The sequence below is a fragment of the Sus scrofa genome, chromosome 14 (genome assembly GCF_054392235.1).
Source record: "Sus scrofa isolate SSC_HxYL_T2T_F1_AM1 chromosome 14, Sscrofa_HxYL_maternal_Yorkshire_Landrace_v2.0, whole genome shotgun sequence".
Lineage (NCBI taxonomy): Eukaryota > Metazoa > Chordata > Mammalia > Artiodactyla > Suidae > Sus > Sus scrofa.
In genome coordinates, this window is record NC_139396.1 from 133902303 (window position 1) to 133921002 (window position 18700).

General features: G+C 43.5%; 1 protein-coding gene and 1 long non-coding RNA gene across 7 annotated transcripts in view; both read right to left on the minus strand.

Annotated features, from left to right (window-relative positions):
- LOC146397019 (uncharacterized) lies at positions 1-5005 on the minus strand. Its single transcript, XR_014826757.1, has 3 exons — positions 4900-5005; positions 3273-3423; positions 1-2986 (listed from the first exon to the last, which is right to left on the minus strand). It is a non-coding gene; the product is annotated as an uncharacterized LOC146397019 (long non-coding RNA).
- A 1-nt stretch (position 5006) lies between these two features.
- Positions 5007-18700, minus strand: part of LOC146397020 (cytochrome P450 2C23-like) — a 28250-nt gene continuing 14556 nt past the window's right edge. Inside the window, exons 6-9 of one of the 6 annotated variants that reach the window (XR_014826752.1) lie at positions 18345-18486; positions 14490-16284; positions 6902-8430; positions 5007-5626 (exon numbers count right to left, since the gene is read on the minus strand). Coding sequence is in view for 2 of the 6 variants with exons in the window: in XM_084995157.1 (XP_084851283.1) it covers positions 5445-5626; positions 6902-7043; positions 16097-16284; positions 18345-18486 (654 nt within the window). In the remaining 4 variants the exon portion in view is untranslated. Of the gene's footprint in view, positions 5627-6901; positions 10072-12132; positions 16285-18344; positions 18487-18700 lie in introns of those variants that run through there. The other 5 variants (XM_084995157.1, XR_014826754.1, XR_014826755.1 and 2 more) reach the window with 5 other exon arrangements.

Sequence of the window (18700 nt, forward strand, 5' to 3'; positions counted from 1 at the left end):
TTTATTTTGTTGCTTTTTAGGGCTGCACTTGCGGCATATGGAAGTCCCCGGGCTAGGGGTCGATTCGGAGCTGTAGCTGCCAGCCTACACCACAGCCACAACAAAGGGGGAGCCAAGCTGAGTGTGCAACCTACGCCACAGCTCACCGCAAGCCGGATCCTCAACCCACTGAGCGAGGCCAGGGATCGAACCCGTGCCTCATGGATGCTAGTCAGGTTCGTTACTGCCGAGCCACGATGGGAACTCCCAGATGTGATCAGATTGTAAAACCTATTGGCTTTATTTTATTCTGTACTCTTTCGGAAGCAAGCACTGACCCTCAAGACAAAGCTAATTGTTATCGAAGACCAAAAATGTTTTCAGTTTGAGCAACTAGGTCATCACTGAAGAAACCTCTTCTTTCTGCCTTGGAAACTAATGGAGTCAGTAAACAGGAGAGTCTTGAGTAAGCTTCCTGGGCCCCGAGAATGGAAATTCATGGGGGTTATTTCATCCCAAGTGACCATAGAGTTGAGTTCTGCTTCACTGAAAATTAAGAGCACCAGAACGGACTACTCACTGTACTGTAATGTCTTGTACTGACTACGTAAAGGCCTTTGTAAAGACTTAAACTTTGCTATCACTAAGGCCAAAGGTATTTTGCCCTAAATCTTTCTGGCTGGGATTTTAAATTGGTAGAAATACCTCCTATTTAAGACAGGACCTATGCATGAACTTGAATTCATTTCTCCTGCCTCTTCCTCCAATAACATTAGCCTCAATTGAGCCTCGGTTTGCCAAGCTCCCTTGAAAACTCAAGATTGCCTTGCTGACGCCCCATAAGCGGTCCAGTCCCCTCTAGTTCTGGCTGTGCCTGATACTAGGATGTCCCCCTTTCCCTTAAGGGCCTGTTTCAAGTTCCATCCTGCTGATGTCCTCGCTCACCTTGACCTGGGACATTGCCTGGAAGCTGAGTTTTGACTGTTGCCTGCCCTGAGGCAGGGTTTAGAAGATACCTGAGGTGTACAGTACTTACTAGTCATCATGCTTCTATTTTTTCAGGATAATGTGGGCTAAGTATTGATGCTGTTACACTTTGATGCTTGTCTATATATTCCTTTTTTTCCCCCAAAAAAGTGCAGCTTTATTGAGATATAATGTACATACTCTAAAATTTACCAACTTAAGTATACAGTTCGGTAGTTTTTAGAAAATATAGAACGGTGCAGTTGTCATTGCAATCTAATTTCAGAATGTTTTCGTCATCCTCCCAGAAAACCCCATGTCCATTTGCAGTCATTTTCCAGTCTTAAGCAACCATTACTCTATTTTCTGCCTCTATGGATTTACCTGTTCTGGACATTTCATATAACTGGAGTCGCATAGTATGTAGTCTTTTGTGTCGGGCTGCTTTCGAGGTTCATTTGTGTTGTAACGGGTACCAGTCTTCATTCCCTTTTTATGGCCAGAAAATATTCCACCGTATGGACATAACACCTTTTGTTTATGCATTCATCAGTTGATGGACACTTGGGTTGTGTCCACTTCTTAATTATTAGGAATAATGCTGTGAACATTCTTGCATAAGTTTTGGTGTGGACCTCGGTGAAGGCGCTGGGTTGTATAGTCAGCACATATTTAAACTTTTAAGAAGCGGCAAGACTATTTTCCAAAGTGGCTCCACCATGTTACATTCACACCAGAAAGGTAAGAGGATTCTAACTTCACCACTTGTTGTTTGTTTGTTTGTTTGTTTGTTTGTTTGCAGTAACCATGGCATGCCGAAGTTCCCAGGCCGGGGATCCAACCCACACCATAACCGTGACGATGCTGAATCCTTAACCTCTAGGCCAGCAAGGAACTCACCGACTTCACCATTCTTGAAAGCACCTGTTACTGTGTTTTTATTTTACCTTACTGGTAGTTGTGAAGTGAGGCGGCCCTGTGGTTCTGCTTTGCATTTCTCTGGTGACTAATGATACTGAATCTTTTCATGTGTTTATTGGCCATTTGCATATCTTCTTTGGAGAAACGCTCAGTCAAATCCTTTGTCCATTTTTTAAATTGAGTAGTCTCTTTATGCTGGGTTATATGAAACTCTTTCTCACCTGACTTTCTTCATATAGGAGGTGCCCACCATGCCCACAGCCCAAAGCTAGGTGTTGTTCTCTTGGGCAGAACCCCTTTAAGATCTGGCTCTGCCATTGGCTGACATCTCATCTCTAGGAAACACCCACACATCCTTTGATCGTTGGACTTCTGGGAGTAGAGGTCATTCCAAAATGGCTATTCCAAAGCAGCTCTTGTCTCTCAAAGACTTGTCCGGGTATACCGCAGACCTCAGTACATTGTGCTACCCACATCCTAGGAACACTTGTCAAACCCAAAGCCCGTCTTGTTCAGTTTGCCATGAGGAGGAAGCATCCTCCTTCCATTCCTCTTGGTGAGACGAGGGAAACACCCAACATTCTGACTACTCGCTCCGCTCCTAAGAAACTGTCTCTCAACTTCAATCTTAGGATAATTTATAGGAGAATGAGGGGCTAAGGGTTGTAGAAGCTACCTTTGGAGCAACTATTTTTAGCAAACTATCTGTGCGGCAGGCAACTCCCGACGTGTGCTCTAGCACCTTGCCTTGGGAGATGGTCATCTTTGGTACCTACTGCTTGGGTGCCCCAGCTGAGGTGAAGACACAGGGTTCCATTTTAACGCACTATTACACATCTGTAGAGAATGTTTTTGCCTTAACGCAACATCAGCTCAATCAGTCTCCATAACCACTCTGAGACTGGGTATTGTGATGAAGGAAGAAATCAAGTTTGGGAACTATTAAAGGGCTTGATGAAGGAAGAAATCAAGTTTGGGAACTATTAAAGGGCTTGCCCAAAGTGATATCTCTTCAGCTTCACCTCAGCAGAGTCCATGTGGACAGTAGGTCGGCAATCCAAATGGCTCCCAGCCGGTGGGGATAATTAAATGATTGAGCTGACCCCATGCAGCTTAGTCTCTGAAGGGGCATGCAAAGGAAAAGAATAGTGTAGCCACCAAAAGTAATTAAAAGAGAATGCCACTGTTTATTTCTCGCTTCCGAAGAACGTTAAGCCACAGCCATACCTCGATTCTCTTCTCTTTCCTTCGCAATTCCCTCGCTCTCAGCAGTGTCCCTAGAATTTCTCACTTCTCTGCTCCCTGTCTCCCCAGAGTCACCAAATGAAGCCAAAGTCTCGGCACCATCGTCACCCTCTTCCCTTATCTTATCCTCTTTGCGTTTCTATCTTGGCGTTTAACCTCACCTTCCAAACTAACATTTCCTCTTCTCTCTGGTTGCTCTTCATTCTGCTAATTCTGCATCCCAAGCCAGGGAACCTGGTTGGCAGATTCAAAACTTCTCAGAACGCATGGAAGGAGGAGAATCCGGGTGACAAAAGGCAAAATTCCCATTAGCTAGAAAGGAGTGTGAGGGTGGGAAGGAGGCAGAGACAATCACACGTTAGCAAATCACATGACCATTTGGATCCAAAACTTTACAGCTGCCAAATCCCGACCTGTCTGACTCAAATACCTCAGCTCTACTATTTTGTGTGGTAAAGTAAATGGCATAAGACTTACCATTTTCCCTATTTTCAGGTGGACCCTTCAGTGGCATTCAGCACATTCACATTGTGGTGAAGTAGCACCGTCATCCACCCACCTGGAATTTTCTCATCATCCCCGACAAAACCTCCATATCCATCAAATACTAATTCCCCACTTTTTCCTTGCCCCCTCCCCCACCAAGCACCATTTTACGTTCTGTCTCTATGGGTCTGACTATTCCAGGTACTTCATTCAAGTGGAATCAGACAATATTGGTCCTTTTGTGACTGGCTTCTTTATTTCACTGGGCATAATGTCTTCAGGGTTTATCCGCGTTGTAGCGTGTGTTAAACTATGTGTCCTCCCTTTGAATAATATTCTATTGTATGTATATATCAAGTCTTGTTTGTCCATTCATCCGTTGATGGGCATTTGGGTTGTTTCTAGCCTGTGGCTATTGTGAAGAATGCTGCTAAGAATACGGGTGTGCAGATATCTGCTGGAGTCCCTGCTTTGAGTTCTTCTGGGTATATGCCCAGAAACTCAGATCTGCCTTTTTGTTTGTTTTTTGTTTTTAAGTTTTGCAGCCACCCTGTGGCATATGGAAGTTCCCAGGCTAGGGGTTGAATCAAAGCGGCAGCTGCTGGCCTATGCTGCAGCCATGGCAACACCAGATGCAAGCTGCTTCTGGGACCTACACCGAAGCTTGCACCAACACCGGATTCTTAGCCCACTGAGCAAGGCCAGGGATCCAACCCAAATCCTCATGTCAGGTTCTTAACCCGCTGAGCCACAACAGGAACGCCTTGGCTCTGCTTTTAAAGCTTCTTTGCCTCCCAGGGCCCAGAGGCTGGTCTGCGTGCTGGCATTTGAGCCATCCTTCTGTAGCAGCTGCTGCTCACAGCACTCCACTGGGCCACTGCTGGGCAGTTGTAGCCATTCTCTTCTGAGTCTTTGGTCTCTTGGCAATAGTCAGTCTTTTTTTGCAACCTGCCCTCTTGCTCTCCGACCCCCAAGCCCCAGCCCTCACCATTTTCTGAAGATTCAGCTACGCATGTCTGAATCCTAGCTATGGACAGGGTTTGACTTCTTTGTGTAAGTCACTGGCTGCAAATAGGTAGGGTGGGACACGGAAAGACTTGTGATGGGGCTTATCATTTAAGCTGTTGACTCTAGTCTAACGACAGAGTGCCCAGAGCTCAAGGAAAAGGGAGTTTCTGGGGGGAGGGGCCGCCCGGTGGCATCTAGAGTTCCCAGGCCAGGGAGTCACAATTGTGACCTATGCCACAGCTGCAGAACCGCTGGATATTTATTTAACCCCCTGTGCCGGGCCAGGGATCAAACCTGTGAAGCAGAGCTCCAGAGATGGCGCCGATCCCGTTGCATCACAGCAGGAACGCCACAAAGGGGGTCTTAAGACTTGAAATAAAGTCAGATACACAAAGAAGATCTATTGTGGGAAAAAAGGATTTATTTTGTCACGTGGCAGAAATCATGCATTTTCGAGTGAAAAGAGGAAAACCATTGCACATGGGCGATTATATTAATTTCTCTATTTTGAAAAACTATAGCAAATCAGCATATCTCCAAAGTCACAGAAAGAGTGAAGGCTGCATTATTTGCTGATTGCCTGATAAAGGCCTTCGGCTAGACCACAGTTGCTAAAGTACTCTCTAGGGTATAAGTATACTGCTTGACCCTTGGAACTTTCAGGACGCTGTTCCTTTTTGTCAAGAGATTTGTAGACTTAAACAAATGTCCGTCAGAGTTTAATGATTAGTGTTTCTGTCCCAGGCAATATCTAAAATGCAGAGAGAGACAATTTGGGTAGGAGGAGTGAGAGGAAAAAGCAATTACTTTGATTTCAATTGGTAAAAGAAGATCTTCCTTTATCTAGGGATGAGGCACAGCTTGAAGGGTGGTGGCAAGTTGAAAAGCCCAACCGAAATGGGTTTGGTCTCTAGGTCCTTTGGCTCCTTCAGGGGCTTCAGGACAAAGTGTTGCAGAATGGTGGTGAAGAACAGGAAGAGCTCCATGCGAGCCAGGCTCTCTCCAGCACAGGCCCGTTTCCCTGGAACGAGGAGACAGTTCCGTTAGCTTGCTCCAAATTCAAATGCCATAGCTCATATTCAAATGCAATACACTCCTAAACGCTGCTGAAGATACGGATCAGAGAAGACACTGCTCAGAAACCACTGGCGGACAATGAGTTGGTAGTTTTTCTAGAGGGATATTTGTCAATACATCTCAAGAACCTCCGAGGAAATTTTCACTCTTTAATTCAGTACTTCTCCTTCTGGGGATTTGTCTGCAGGAAGCAGCAATTCCCCTATGAGGGTGTCACTTGCATTGCTATTTACGGCCCTGACGAGTTAGATGAAAACTAGACATCTGTCTATGTCGGACTGATTAAATAAATGAAACCTAAATATGATTGACGAAAATTATTTATTACCACAGGCTGTCTTTTATCACAACGCACTAAGTTAAGTAAAAGCAGGGTATCACACCAGATTTTATTTAAAAAAAAATATATATATATGTTATGTATACCTACCCAATCATTTGAAGTATTTACAGCATAATATTAACAGTGATTCTCTCTGTAGGATAAAGTTGCAAATAACTTTTCTTTCTCTTTTTTTTTTGCTTTTCTGCATTTTCCATCTTTTCTATTGAACACTTGCTATGCTTGTAATTAGACACAAAACATATTAATTGCTACTTCTGAAAATACGAATCAGATGATTGACTAGGTTGACAAAGAAAAAGAATGTGTAGTGACCAATCCCAAATTGCCTTTCTGCCTTTATGGGAAATAGCAACTGGGAGCCAAGCAGTCTTGCAAAGATGTAAGGGTAGGTGGGGCTCTGGATTTCAGAGGGGAAAAAAGAAGGTTTCGTGGCCACGGTCTCTTTGAGGGCCTCTGGCTCTAAGAACCAGGAGATTAATCAGGGTTAATAATTTTAAAAGACGAAAGAAACCGGTTCATTTTGTTTTGGAAAAGTCAATATCCCAAATGATCAACAAGCAAGAGTTTGCAAAATCAGGTCCCCTCGTCATCTGATAATGTGTGACATCTGAACTGAGCCGATTTGCTTTGGTTTCTGTAAAAACGGGCATTACACTCAATTACCAAAAACCAAAACGGTCCCTGGAAGACTTACCTGACCCTACTGGTGTACAAACTTAAAGGGCTCCATACCGATTTGAGTGCTACAACAGATTGATTTGACTGGCTTTGCTATCATCAGTGGATTACGCAGTTATGCCACGCATTCGGTGAAGCTAAAGGTTGTCCAAAATGTGCGCATGCATGGTCTGGATGGGGCCTAACCGTATTTACCAATGGAGAAAGGCACGAAGTATTCCGTTTTCCTGAAGCTGCCATCTTTATCCAAAAAGTGGCCTGGGTCAAACTTCTCTGGATTGGGAAACTCCTTGCAATCGTGTAAGACTGAAGACAGTAGCGGCAATACAGTAGTGCCCTGGAACCGAGAAATGGAGAATGGAGTGCCATGTTTCATGCTTATCTTCCGTTCATAAAAAGTCTAACACTCTTAACTGTAGTAGATTAAATAGGACCAAGCACTCGCAAGCTTGCCTGGTGAGGACTGTATTGTGTGATGGCTCTTTTACACACACCATTATATGTTATCCTTTATCGGGTAGTAAGACGGTTCTCCGTGGGAAGAGAAATGGTCGGTGTGCAATGATCAACTGGTAAAAAACGAAGGTTTGCAACCCATGTTGTCTCTCCAAGTGCTTTGCTGGAACTGCTGCCTCAAATTGGAAGAGCTCACTTTTCACAGTTTTTTCCTTTGTGAATTCAGGTGTGAATGGAAGAAAATGAGATACCGAGCCTTGTAAGCTACAAAATCTGTTGGCTCATAGTCCACTTCCTTCACTTGTAAGATGGAGTGGGGCTTTCCTCCAGCCTACAATAGACTTTCTTCTTTCCCCTGCTAGATTTTGTGAGGTTTAAGTGACCATATAATAAGGATAACTACCATTTATATTGGACACTTCCCATTTACCCGATACTATGTTTAGTTGTTTATACATATCATTTAATTCTCACTTCAGTGATAATCAGTAGGCTCTATTTTGGGGGGTGGGGGGGACTCACATTGTATAAAGGTGGAAACTAAGAATCAGAGAGAAAAAATAGCTTTTTTTTTTTTTTTTTTTTTGCTGCACCGCAGAGGGATCAAACCCATGCCACAGCAGTGACAATGCTGGATACTACTGAGCCGCCAGGGAACTCCTAGAAATAACTTAATGTGAGGTTATAATTTTAGCCAGTGGCATGATTAGAAGTTGACCCAAGTTTTATCTGATCATAAAGCACCCTGTGTAAGTGAAAGCTTCCTCTCTCCATTTTTACTTCATTTTGTATTTCCTGAAACATTATTTCACAACTATCGATGTAGTTAATACATGCCCTTGGTATAAAATACAAAAAAAAAAAAACAAAAAAATCTACAAAAGTACAAAGTCAAAATAAATCTGTTTCTTTTTCCTAAACTCAAGTCCCCTGGTTTCACTCTTAATGTAATCACTGCTACCAGTTTATGATATACCCTTTGGAGATTGCATATAGACTTTTTTTTTTTTAAAGCTACGCACATAATTCCCACCTTTCCCACACAAACTGGAGCATTCTGCCGTGTTCGATAGCTTGCTTAGTGTTCCACTTTTCATTTTTTTAAATTTAATTTAATTTTATTTTTTTGTCTTTTTGCCTTTTCTTGAGCCGCTCCCGTGGCATGTGGAGATTCCCAGGCTAGGGGTCCAATCGGAGCTGTAGCCACCGGCCTACGCCACAGCCACAGCAACTCGGGATCCGAGCCGCGTCTGCGACCTACACCACAGCTCACGGCAACGCCGGATCCTTAACCCACTGAGCAAGGGCAGGGATCGAACCTGCAGCCTCATGGTTCCTAGTCAGATACGTAACCACTGCGCCACGACAGGAACTCCAGTGTTCCACTTTTTAAATAAAGGAATTTTTAAATCCTTTCAAGATGGATATTCAGCACAAATATTGCTGCAATGAATATTATGTTGGGGAAAATATACACAAAGGATAAATTCCTAGTAGTGAAACTGCTTTTCAAATTGTTATGCATGTTTTGAATTTTCACAGAAATTGCAACAATGTCTTTCATGGAACTTACACCAGTTTTACTACTAGCAAAAACATATGCTTTTTTTTTTATATATCTTGCCAACATATAAGTAAAACATGTTACTCCATAAATTTCATTTTCAATATATTTGTGTGTGTGTGTGTGTGTGTGTGTGTGTCTCTGTTTTTTCTGGCTGTACCTGCAGCATGTGGAAGTTCCCAGGCCAGGGACTGAACCCACACCTCAGAAGCAACCTGAGCTGATGCAGTCAGATTCTTAACCCAATGAGCCACTGCATGAACTCCTATATTTTTACACATTTAAAAACCATTTGTAATTACTCTTTACTCAAATTTTAATTTTGTCTCCCATGCATTTTATCTGTTGGTTTGGGTTTTTGTTTTTTTTTTTTATGCTGATTGCAAGAGTTCAATTTATTTTCCAGTAGTTAGTCCTTTGTTCTCATGAACTAGGAAATATTTCCCCTCAGTTTGTCATCTGCCTTTTGACTTCTTCTTTCTCCTAGGTAAATTTTTCTTACATGCACATAACCAAAGGTACCCAATTTTAAATGTATAGCCCTTTTATTCCTCTTTTCTTTGATTAATATGAGAAAGCTTTTCGTCACTCTGAAATCCCCGCCCCCGAAATTATGGCTTTTATCCCTTGCACTTTTACAGTTCAGTATTCTATGTGTACGTATTTGAGCCATCAAAGAATAAATTTTCATATAAGGTTTGAGGTAGGGATTTTTTATTCTATACTTATTTTTTTCAACTCACCTGGGAGGTTTACAACCAAATAACCCATATTTTCCCTCTAGGTTACAAGGGAAAAGGCACCTTTATCACGTACTAATTTTCCATGTGTAATGAAGTTTATTTCTAGACTTTATTCAATTGATCTGTTTGTCTGCTCAAGAAGCTGTATTAGGGAGTTCCCTTCATGGTCCAGTGGTTAATGAATCCGACTAGGATCCATGAGGATGCAGGTGTAATCCTTGGCCTCGCTCATTGGGTTAAGGATCTGGGGTTGCCAGATAAACTGTGGTGTAGGTCACAGATGCAGCTCAGATCCTGCATTGCTGTGGCTGTGGCTGGCAGCTGCAGTTCTAATTCCACCCCTAGCCTGGGGATTTCCATGTGCCATGGGTGTGGCCCTAAAAAGCAAAAAAATAAAAAATAAAAAAATAAAGAAGAAGCTGTATTAAACTGCCTTAATAACTGTGACCTTATACTATGTTTTAATGTTTGGTAGGACCTGAAGAAAGTAAGTATTCTTTATTTTTTAATTTTCCATATCACATTTGGGGTCTGGAGTTCCCACTGTGGCTCAGTGGGTTAAGAACCCAACGAGGATGCAAGAGGATGCAGGTTGGAGATCCCTGGCCTCGCTCAGTGGGTTAAGGATCTGGTGTTGCCACAAGCTATGGCATAGGTTGCAGATGTGGATAGGATCTGGCGTGGCTGTGGCTTTGGCATAGGCTGGAAGGCTGTGGCTCCAATTAAGTCCCTAGCCTGGAATCTTCCATATGCCACAGGTGTGGCCCTAAAACGAAAACAATTGGGATCGGTTAGTTAAGTTCCAAAACAATCTAGTTTATGTTTTCATCGAGGTCTCATAAATGCATCAATTCATTTTAGGATCATTGCTACCTGAACACAGAATAAGTCTTTTAATTTATTCAAAATGTATATGCCTCTCATTTATATTTTAAGGTGTTTTTTTTTTTAAATAAATCTTGCAGGTGTCTTGTTAAGTACATTCCTAAGTATTTTATTCTTGTTTTTATTAATAAAAACTTTTCAGAGTTCTCTTGTGATGCAGTGGGTTAAAGATCTGGCACTGTCACTACCGTGGTTCCTCCCTGCCCCAGGAACTTCCACATCCCACAGATACAGCCACAATAAATAAATAAATAAATAAATAAACAAACAAACAAACAAAAATAAAACCTTTTCTTATTTTATTTTGTTTTTATTTTCTGTCTGTTTAGGGCCATACCTGTGGCATATGGAGGTTCTTAGGCTAGGGGTCGAATCAGAGCTATAGCCGCCAGCCTCTGCCACAACCACAGCAGTGTGGGATCCGAGCCGCGTCTGCAACCTATACCAGAGCTCATGGCAATGCCGGATCCTTGACCCACTGAGCAAGGCCAGGGATCAAGCCCTCGTCCTCATGGATGCTAGTCAGGTTCACTAACCGCTGAGCCACAATGGGAACACTTTATTCGTGTTTTTTAAAAGAGTTTTCACTAATAAAGGGTGGAAAGTGATTTTTTTAAATAATAAATGTGTGTTTGTTCAACATCCATCATGATAAAAACCCTTATCAAAGTGGGTATAGAGGAAACATATCTCAACACAATAAAAGCAATTTATCACAAACCCAAGGCCAATATAATACTCAACGTTGAAAAGCTGAAAGCCTCCCTGTTAAAATCTGGAACATGGCAAAGATGCTCACTCTTACCACTTCTCAGCAACCCAGTACTAGAAGTCCTAGCCACAGCAATCAGACAAGAAACATAAATAAAAGGTATTCAAATTGGTAGAGAAGAGGTAAAGTTGTCATTATATGCAGATGACATGAGACTCTAGAGGCAGAAAACCCTAAGATTCCACAAAACTACTAGAACTAATAAATGAAGTCAGCAAGGCAGCAGGATCCAAGATCGACACACAAAAGCTGGTTACATTTCCTTACACTATCAATGACATATCCGAAAGGGAACGTACACAAACAATCCCTTCAAAAATCGCATCAAAAGTTAAAATACTTAGGGGAGTTCCCATTGTGGCACAGCAGAAACGAATCTGACTAGTATCCGTGAGGATGCAAGTTTGATTCCCGGCCCCACTCAGTGGGTTAAGGACCCAGCATTGTTATGAGCTGCCATGTAACTCACGGATGTGGCTTGAGTCTCGTGTTGCTGTGGCCGTGGCATAGGCTGGCAGCTGCAGCTCTGATTTGACCCCTAGCCTGAGAACTTCCACATGCCGCAAGCGCGGCCCTAAAAAGCAAATACACACATACATAAATAAATATTAAAATACCTAGAAATAGGAGTTCCCATCGTGGCACAGTGGTTAACGAATCCGACTAGGAACCATGAGGTTGCGGGTTCGATCCCTGCCCTTGCTCAGTGGGTTGACGATCCGGCGTTGCCGTGAGCTGTGGTGTAGGTTGCAGATGCGGCTCGGATCCTGCGTTGCTGTGGCTCTGGCGTAGGCCGGTGGCTACAGCTCCAATTCGACCCCTAGCCTGGGAACCTCCATATGCTGCGGGAGCGGCCCAAGAAATAGCAAAAAGACAAAAAAAAGAAAAAAAAAAAAACCTAGAAATAAACCTCACCAGGGACGTGAAACATTTACATGCCGAGAACTACAAAGCATTAATCAAGGAAACGGAAGATGACTCAAAGAAATAGAAAGATACCCCAGGCTCTTGGATTGGAAAAATTAATGTTGTCCAAATGGCCACACTATCCAAAGCAATCTACAGATTTAAGGCAATCCCCATCAAGGTACCCTGACATTTCCCCCAGATCTAGAACACATAATCCTAACATTTATATTAGGATTGAATATAAAGACCCCACATTGCCAGTACAATGCTGAGGAAAAAGAACAATGCAGGAGGCATAACCCTCCCAGACTTCAGACAATCCTACAAAGCTACAGTAACCAAAATAGCACGGAATTGGCATAAAAACAGACATACGAATCAATGGAGCAGAACAGAGAGTCCAGATATAAACCCACACGTCTGTGTCCACTCCATCTTCAACAAAGGATACAAGAATATGCAAGAGGGAAAGGACAGTCTCTTTAGCAACTGGTTGGGAAAGTTGGACAGCTGCATGAAAATCAATGCAATTCGAACATACCTTCACAACATACAAAAAAATCAACTCAAAATGGCTTTAAGTCTTAAACATAAGATAAGACACCATAAAACTCTCAGAAGAGAATACAGGAAAAACATCCTCTGACATAAATTACACCAGTGTTTTCTTAGGTCAGCCTCCCAAGGCGACAGAAGGAAAAACAAAAAGAAACAAATGGGACCTAATCAAACTTATAAGCCCTTGCACAACAAAGGAAACCTTCAATCAAACAAAAAGACAACCAATGGACTGGGAGAAAATGTTTGTGAATGATGCAACTGACAAGGGCTTAATTTTCAAAATGCACAGATAGCTCATACAATTCAGTAACAAAAACCAAACCATCCAATCGATAAATGGGCAGAAGACCTAAATAGACATTTCTCCAAAGAAGACATATAGATGGCCAACAGGCACATGAGAAGATGCTCAACATCCCTTCAATGTTCAAATCAAAGCAAATCAAGATGTTCAAATCAAAACCGTAATGTGGTACCACCTCACACTGGTCAGAATGGCTATCATTTATAACTCTACGGAGAGTTCCCATTGTGGCTCAGCAGTAATGAACCTGACTAGTACCCATGGGGAAGCCCTGGCCTTGCTCAGCGGGTTAAGGATCCAGTGTTGCCATGAGCTGTGGTGTAGGTCTCAGATGCGGCTGTGGCTGCACGGCTGTGGCTGTGGTGCTGACCGGCTGGCAGCTGCTTTGACCCCTAGCCTGGGAACTTCTATATGCTGCACCTGTGGCCCTTAAAAAAAAGCAAAAAAAAAAAAAAAAGTCTAAAATAACAAATGCTGAGAGGGTGTGGAGAGACTCAAACCCTCCTACACTGTTGGTGGGAATGCAAGTTGGTGCAGCCTCTATGGAGAGCAGTATGGAGGTTCCTCAAAAAATTAAAAGTAGAGTTGCCATATGATTCAGCAGTCCTACTCCTGGGCATATACCCAGACAAAACCACAATTTGAAAAGATACAGGCACCCCTATGTTCATGAGCAGCACTATTAACAATAGCCAAGACATGGAAACAACCTAAATGCCCATGAATGGATAAAGATGAAAGGAGAAAAATATGATAAACACACACACACACACACACACACACACACACACACACACACACGGAATATTACTCAGCCATTAAAAAGAATGAAATAATGCCTTTTGCAGCGACACAGATGCAACTAGAGATTATCATACTAAGCAAAGTAAGTCAGAAAGAGAAAGACAAATACCATACAACATCACTTATATGTGGAATCTAAAACATGGTACAAATGAACCCATCTACAAAACAGAAACGGACTCACAGACATAGAGAACAGACTCATGGTTGCCAAGGGGGATGGAGCACGGAGAGGGATGGGCTGGGAGTTTGAGGTTAGTGGATGCAAACTATTACTTTTACTTATTTTTTTCTTTTTTGGCTGCCCTGCAGCACATGGAGTTCCCAGGCCAGGGATCAGATCCAAGCCACGGTTGTGACCTAAGCCAGAGCAGCAGCAACGGTGGATCCTTACTTAACCCACTATGCCAGGCTGGGGATTGAACCTGCATCCCAGCACGCCCAAGATGCCACTGATCTCGTTGCACCACAGCAGGAAATCCACTTGATGCAAACTATTGCATTTAGAATGGATAAACAATGAGGTCCTATTGTGTCCCACAGGGAACTACATCCGATCTCCTGGGATAGACCATGATGAAAAGACTATAAATAGAATGTGTGAGTGTGTGTGTGTGTATAACTGAGTCACTTGCTGTATAACAGAAATTAACATATTGTGGAGTTCCCATCGTGGCTCAGTGGTTAACGAACCCCACTAGTACCCATGAGGATGCAGGTTCAATCCCTGGCCTTGCTCAGTGGGTTAAGGATCCAGCATTGCCGTGAGCTGTGGTGTAGGTCACAGACATGGCTCGGATCCTGTGCTGCTGTGGCTGTGACAGGCCAGCAGCTACAGCTCTGACTGGACCCCTGGCCTGGGAACATCCATATGCCTCGGGAGTGGCCCTAAAAAGACAAAAGGCAAAAGAAAAGAAAGAATGAAAAAAGAAAGAAAGAAAGAAAGAAAGCAAGAAAGAAATTAACACATTGTAAGTCAACTGTACAAATGAGTGAATAAAGTTTTAAAAATACATTTGTACGCAACCACTGTATAACTCTATTTTTGCAATGGCACTTAAATTTCTTGCGTTTTTTTCAGGTAAAATTACATCAACTACAACGTGAGTGACCCCTCCTTTTAAATGTTTTATCTTATTACCTTTTTTTAAATTCTCATTAAATAATGCATGTAATGGTGGACAGCATTGTCTTATTTCTTATATTAATTGGAATACTTTTAGTTAATAAGCATGATTTGGGAAATATGTTTTCTCTAGCTAAGGAGGTATTCATCTATTTCGATTAGTAATGGTTAAGCTTTTTAATATTGTCAAAAGCTGTTTCTGCACAAATGAGAGACTATCTTGTGATTTTTCTCAAAATTCTGTGGAGACAGTCAATTTCTCTCTCTCTCTCTCTCTTTCTTTTTTTTGGGGGGGGGGCCACATCCAAGGCATTTGGAAGTTCCCAGGCTAGGGGTCACATCAGAGCTATAGCTGCCAGCCTACACCACAGCCACAGCCACACGAGATCCATGGTTCACGGCAACGCTGGATCCTTAACCCACTGAGCAGGGCCAGGGATCAAACCCCTGTCCTCGTGGATATTAGTTCGGTTTTGTTACCACTGAGCCACAATGGGAACGCCTGGATATGGTGAATTTTAGTAAACCAGATGTTCTGGTGCTAGTCCATTCGCTCCTGTGGTCCTGATTGCCTTCACTTGGTGGTGTTGCATTTCTGATGTGACGCGAGGCTTATGTGTTACTAGAATTTCACATTGACATGTAGTAGTAAGATGGGGGCTATCTCGGTTTTTCAGCATTTTGGCCAGATTTGGCATCTTTTCTTCCTCTTTTATACTTTTGAATGCATCAAATGTAAAACCCAAGCCCTTAGTCACTACATGAGACTGACTACACCCCAGTGTTCGTGTACATATTTTGATACGGATTCACTGTTTGGGGAAGCAACATCCCAAAGGTCCTCGTATATGAAGTCCTGGGAGGAGAGAGTTTGGAATAAAGAAACTGGACAACAGCTTGATTGCCTTAGAGCTGCAGGCTCCTTTTCCGTCTCTTCCCCCCTTTCAAAATCCATCATGAACAATCAGATTCCAGGTCCCACAAGATTCATATTAATGCAAACCACTTCTTCCTTAACACATCCTGTATCAAAGTGTGAGGGGGCCTCAGAAGGCCCAGGTCAGCTTCCCCATTCCGGGAAAGCAGAGACAGGACCACAGAGGCGACAGGCTGGCCTGAGAGGGCACTGCATGGCAGTGACAGGTTTCAAAGCCAGGCCGTGTGACTCTGACCCTGTTCTTCCCAGGACCCTCTTCCTGGAACAGAACTGAGACACCTCTCACCCTGCCCCTTCCATCCCAGCCAGCTTCCCCAGACACTGCTAACCTTGGGGATGATGTACTCTCTGAATTTCGTGTCCCGGACTGTGGCATGGGGTAAGTTAGAAGGAAGTAAGGCGATGTATCTCTGTATCTCATGCAACACGGCCTCTGTGTAGGGCAGCTTCATCTTGTCCTGCATGCAGGGACGTTGGCTGCGTCCAATCACACGGTCAATTTCTTCATGAACTTTGGCTGCAGAGACATGAATCGTGACCGCCCCTCACGAGATGTGTTCCCTGAACACCTGGAAATGACCTGGAATTGCTTACCATATAGAATAGAAAGTTGCCTAGAAAAGGCTCCCAAGGTCAAAGACATGTTGCTAAACAACCAGTGGCTCTGCTCCTCCTGGAATTTCTATTTTCTTTCTTTCTTTCCATTTTTTTTTTTTTTTTTTCTAGCTCTCTAGGGCGGCCCCCGCGGCATATGGAGGTTCCCAGGCTAGGAGTTGAATCGGAGCTATAGCTGCTGGCCTACATCACAGCCACAGCAACGCCATGTCTGAGCCACCTCTGCGGCCTACACTACAGCTCTCGGCAACGCCAGATCTTTAACCCACTGAGCAAGATCAGGGATTGAACCTGCGTCCTCATGGATGCTAGTCAGATGTGTTCAACGCTGAGCCACAACGGGAATTCCTGGAATTTCTATTTTCTCTTTTGCTGCAAAGACCAGAGGTTTTGCTGCAGGACACATAAAGGCTGGGTCAGGTATGTCCTCAGCTTCCTGCCTGAACTGGTTTATCGTCCTGTGCAGGTGAGGAAATGACTTCTGTGGTAGACATTGAGGTTTACCTCAGATGCCTGGCAAAGCAGCCACAGGAGTATTTAATCCCCACTCTAGCAGGAGCGTCTCCTCTGTCAGCCTCGTCCATTCGCCCACATATTTTGTGGGAATGGCAAACATCATTTTGTTGAGCAATTATCAACACTGGCTTTCTAAGACCTGTGCTCTAAGAATGTACCTGAGAAAATCAAGCTACGCCAATTTCATTGTTGAATTTTAAATTATATTGGAATGGAGTTCTCATTGTGGCCCAGCAGGTGAAGGACCTGACATTGTCTCTATGAGACAATGCGGGTTCAAGCCCTGGCCCCACTCAGTGGGTTAAGGATCTGGTATTACCACAAGCTGCAGCATAGGTTGCAGCTGCTGCCCTGGTTTGAGCCCTGGCTCAGGAACTTCCATATGCCACAGATGTGGCCATAAAAAGAAAAAAAATAACAATAAATAAATAAACAAACGAACAAACTGCACTGGAGCTAAAAAGCCCCTTTGGGGAATCTTGTCCATTTTCAAAATGGAAAAACAGAGTGCTGTGGCATGGGTTCGATCCCTGGCCCAGGAAATTTTGTGTCCAAAGGCACACCCCCCCCCCCCCCGCCCAGAAAAAAAGAGAGAGAGAGAGAGAGAAATAACTGGTTTGATGTCACACAGCCAGGTATTGGCAGGCCTAGAATGAGAATCCAGCATGGGAACTCATGCATCCCTCGTCTAAACGGGGCTCACTCTTTGCATCTTAGGCAGAAGAGCTGGGATTCAGAAGCACTTCTGGATGTATGTATGTATTTTGCTTTTTAGGGCTGTACCCATGGCATATGGAAGGCCCCAGGTTAGGGGTCAAATTGGAGCTGTCACTGCCGGCCTATGCCACAGCCACAGCGATGTGGGATCTCAGCCTCATCTGCGACCTATACCACAGCTCACGGAGACACTGGATCCTTAACCCACTGAGCAAGGCCAGGGATTGAACCTGGAAACTCCAGCACCTCTGTTTGTAAACTGCAATGGAAGTCTTTGAGTTCATCAGCATCGTTTGATATAATTCAGATCTATGGAAGTTCCCACTGTGGCTCAGGGATAACAAAACTGACTAGAATCCATGAGGATCTGGGTTGTATTCCTGGCCTCGCTCAGAGGGTTGGGGATGTAGTGTTGCTGTGAGCTGAGGTGGAGGTGGAGGACACAGTTTGAATCCCACATTGCTCTCACTGGTGTAGGCTGGCAGCTGTAGCTCCAATTTGACCCCTAGCCTGGGAACCTCCATATGCCACTGGATCAGCCCTACAAAAGAAAAAAAAAAATATTCAGATCTACACAAGCAAAATCACATGGATGGCCCTTTGCATGAGGGTCAAAGGTAGCACAGAGAAAGAGAAGTCATCACTGTCAGCAGTATTTTCCCACCCACTCGCCCCAGTGCCAGGAGCTCATCTTTTATCCTAAGTAAATACGGAGGATATTTGCTGTACCTTGAACCTCAGGGTGTTTCATTAGGAGCAGGAGCCCATATCTCAGGGTGCTAGTGGTTGTCTCTGTTCCTGCTACAAACAAATTTGTTCCGGAGTTTATCAAGTTCTTCAGGTGAAATTCAGAGTCTGGGTTCTGTTTCTCCTGTAGATGGTATAGTCAATAGTCCCATGAGTTAAAAAGAAGGCAATGGCTTATCAGAGCTCCATGATTACACCCCATCACTAGTATAAGCTTCATTTTACATATTACAATGTAGTGAATTAAAAAAAATCAGTCATGGAATTGAAACTTCTGGTTCAAATCCCAGGTTAATCAATGAACATATGTGCACCCTTGGCAAGTTACTTTCCTTCTT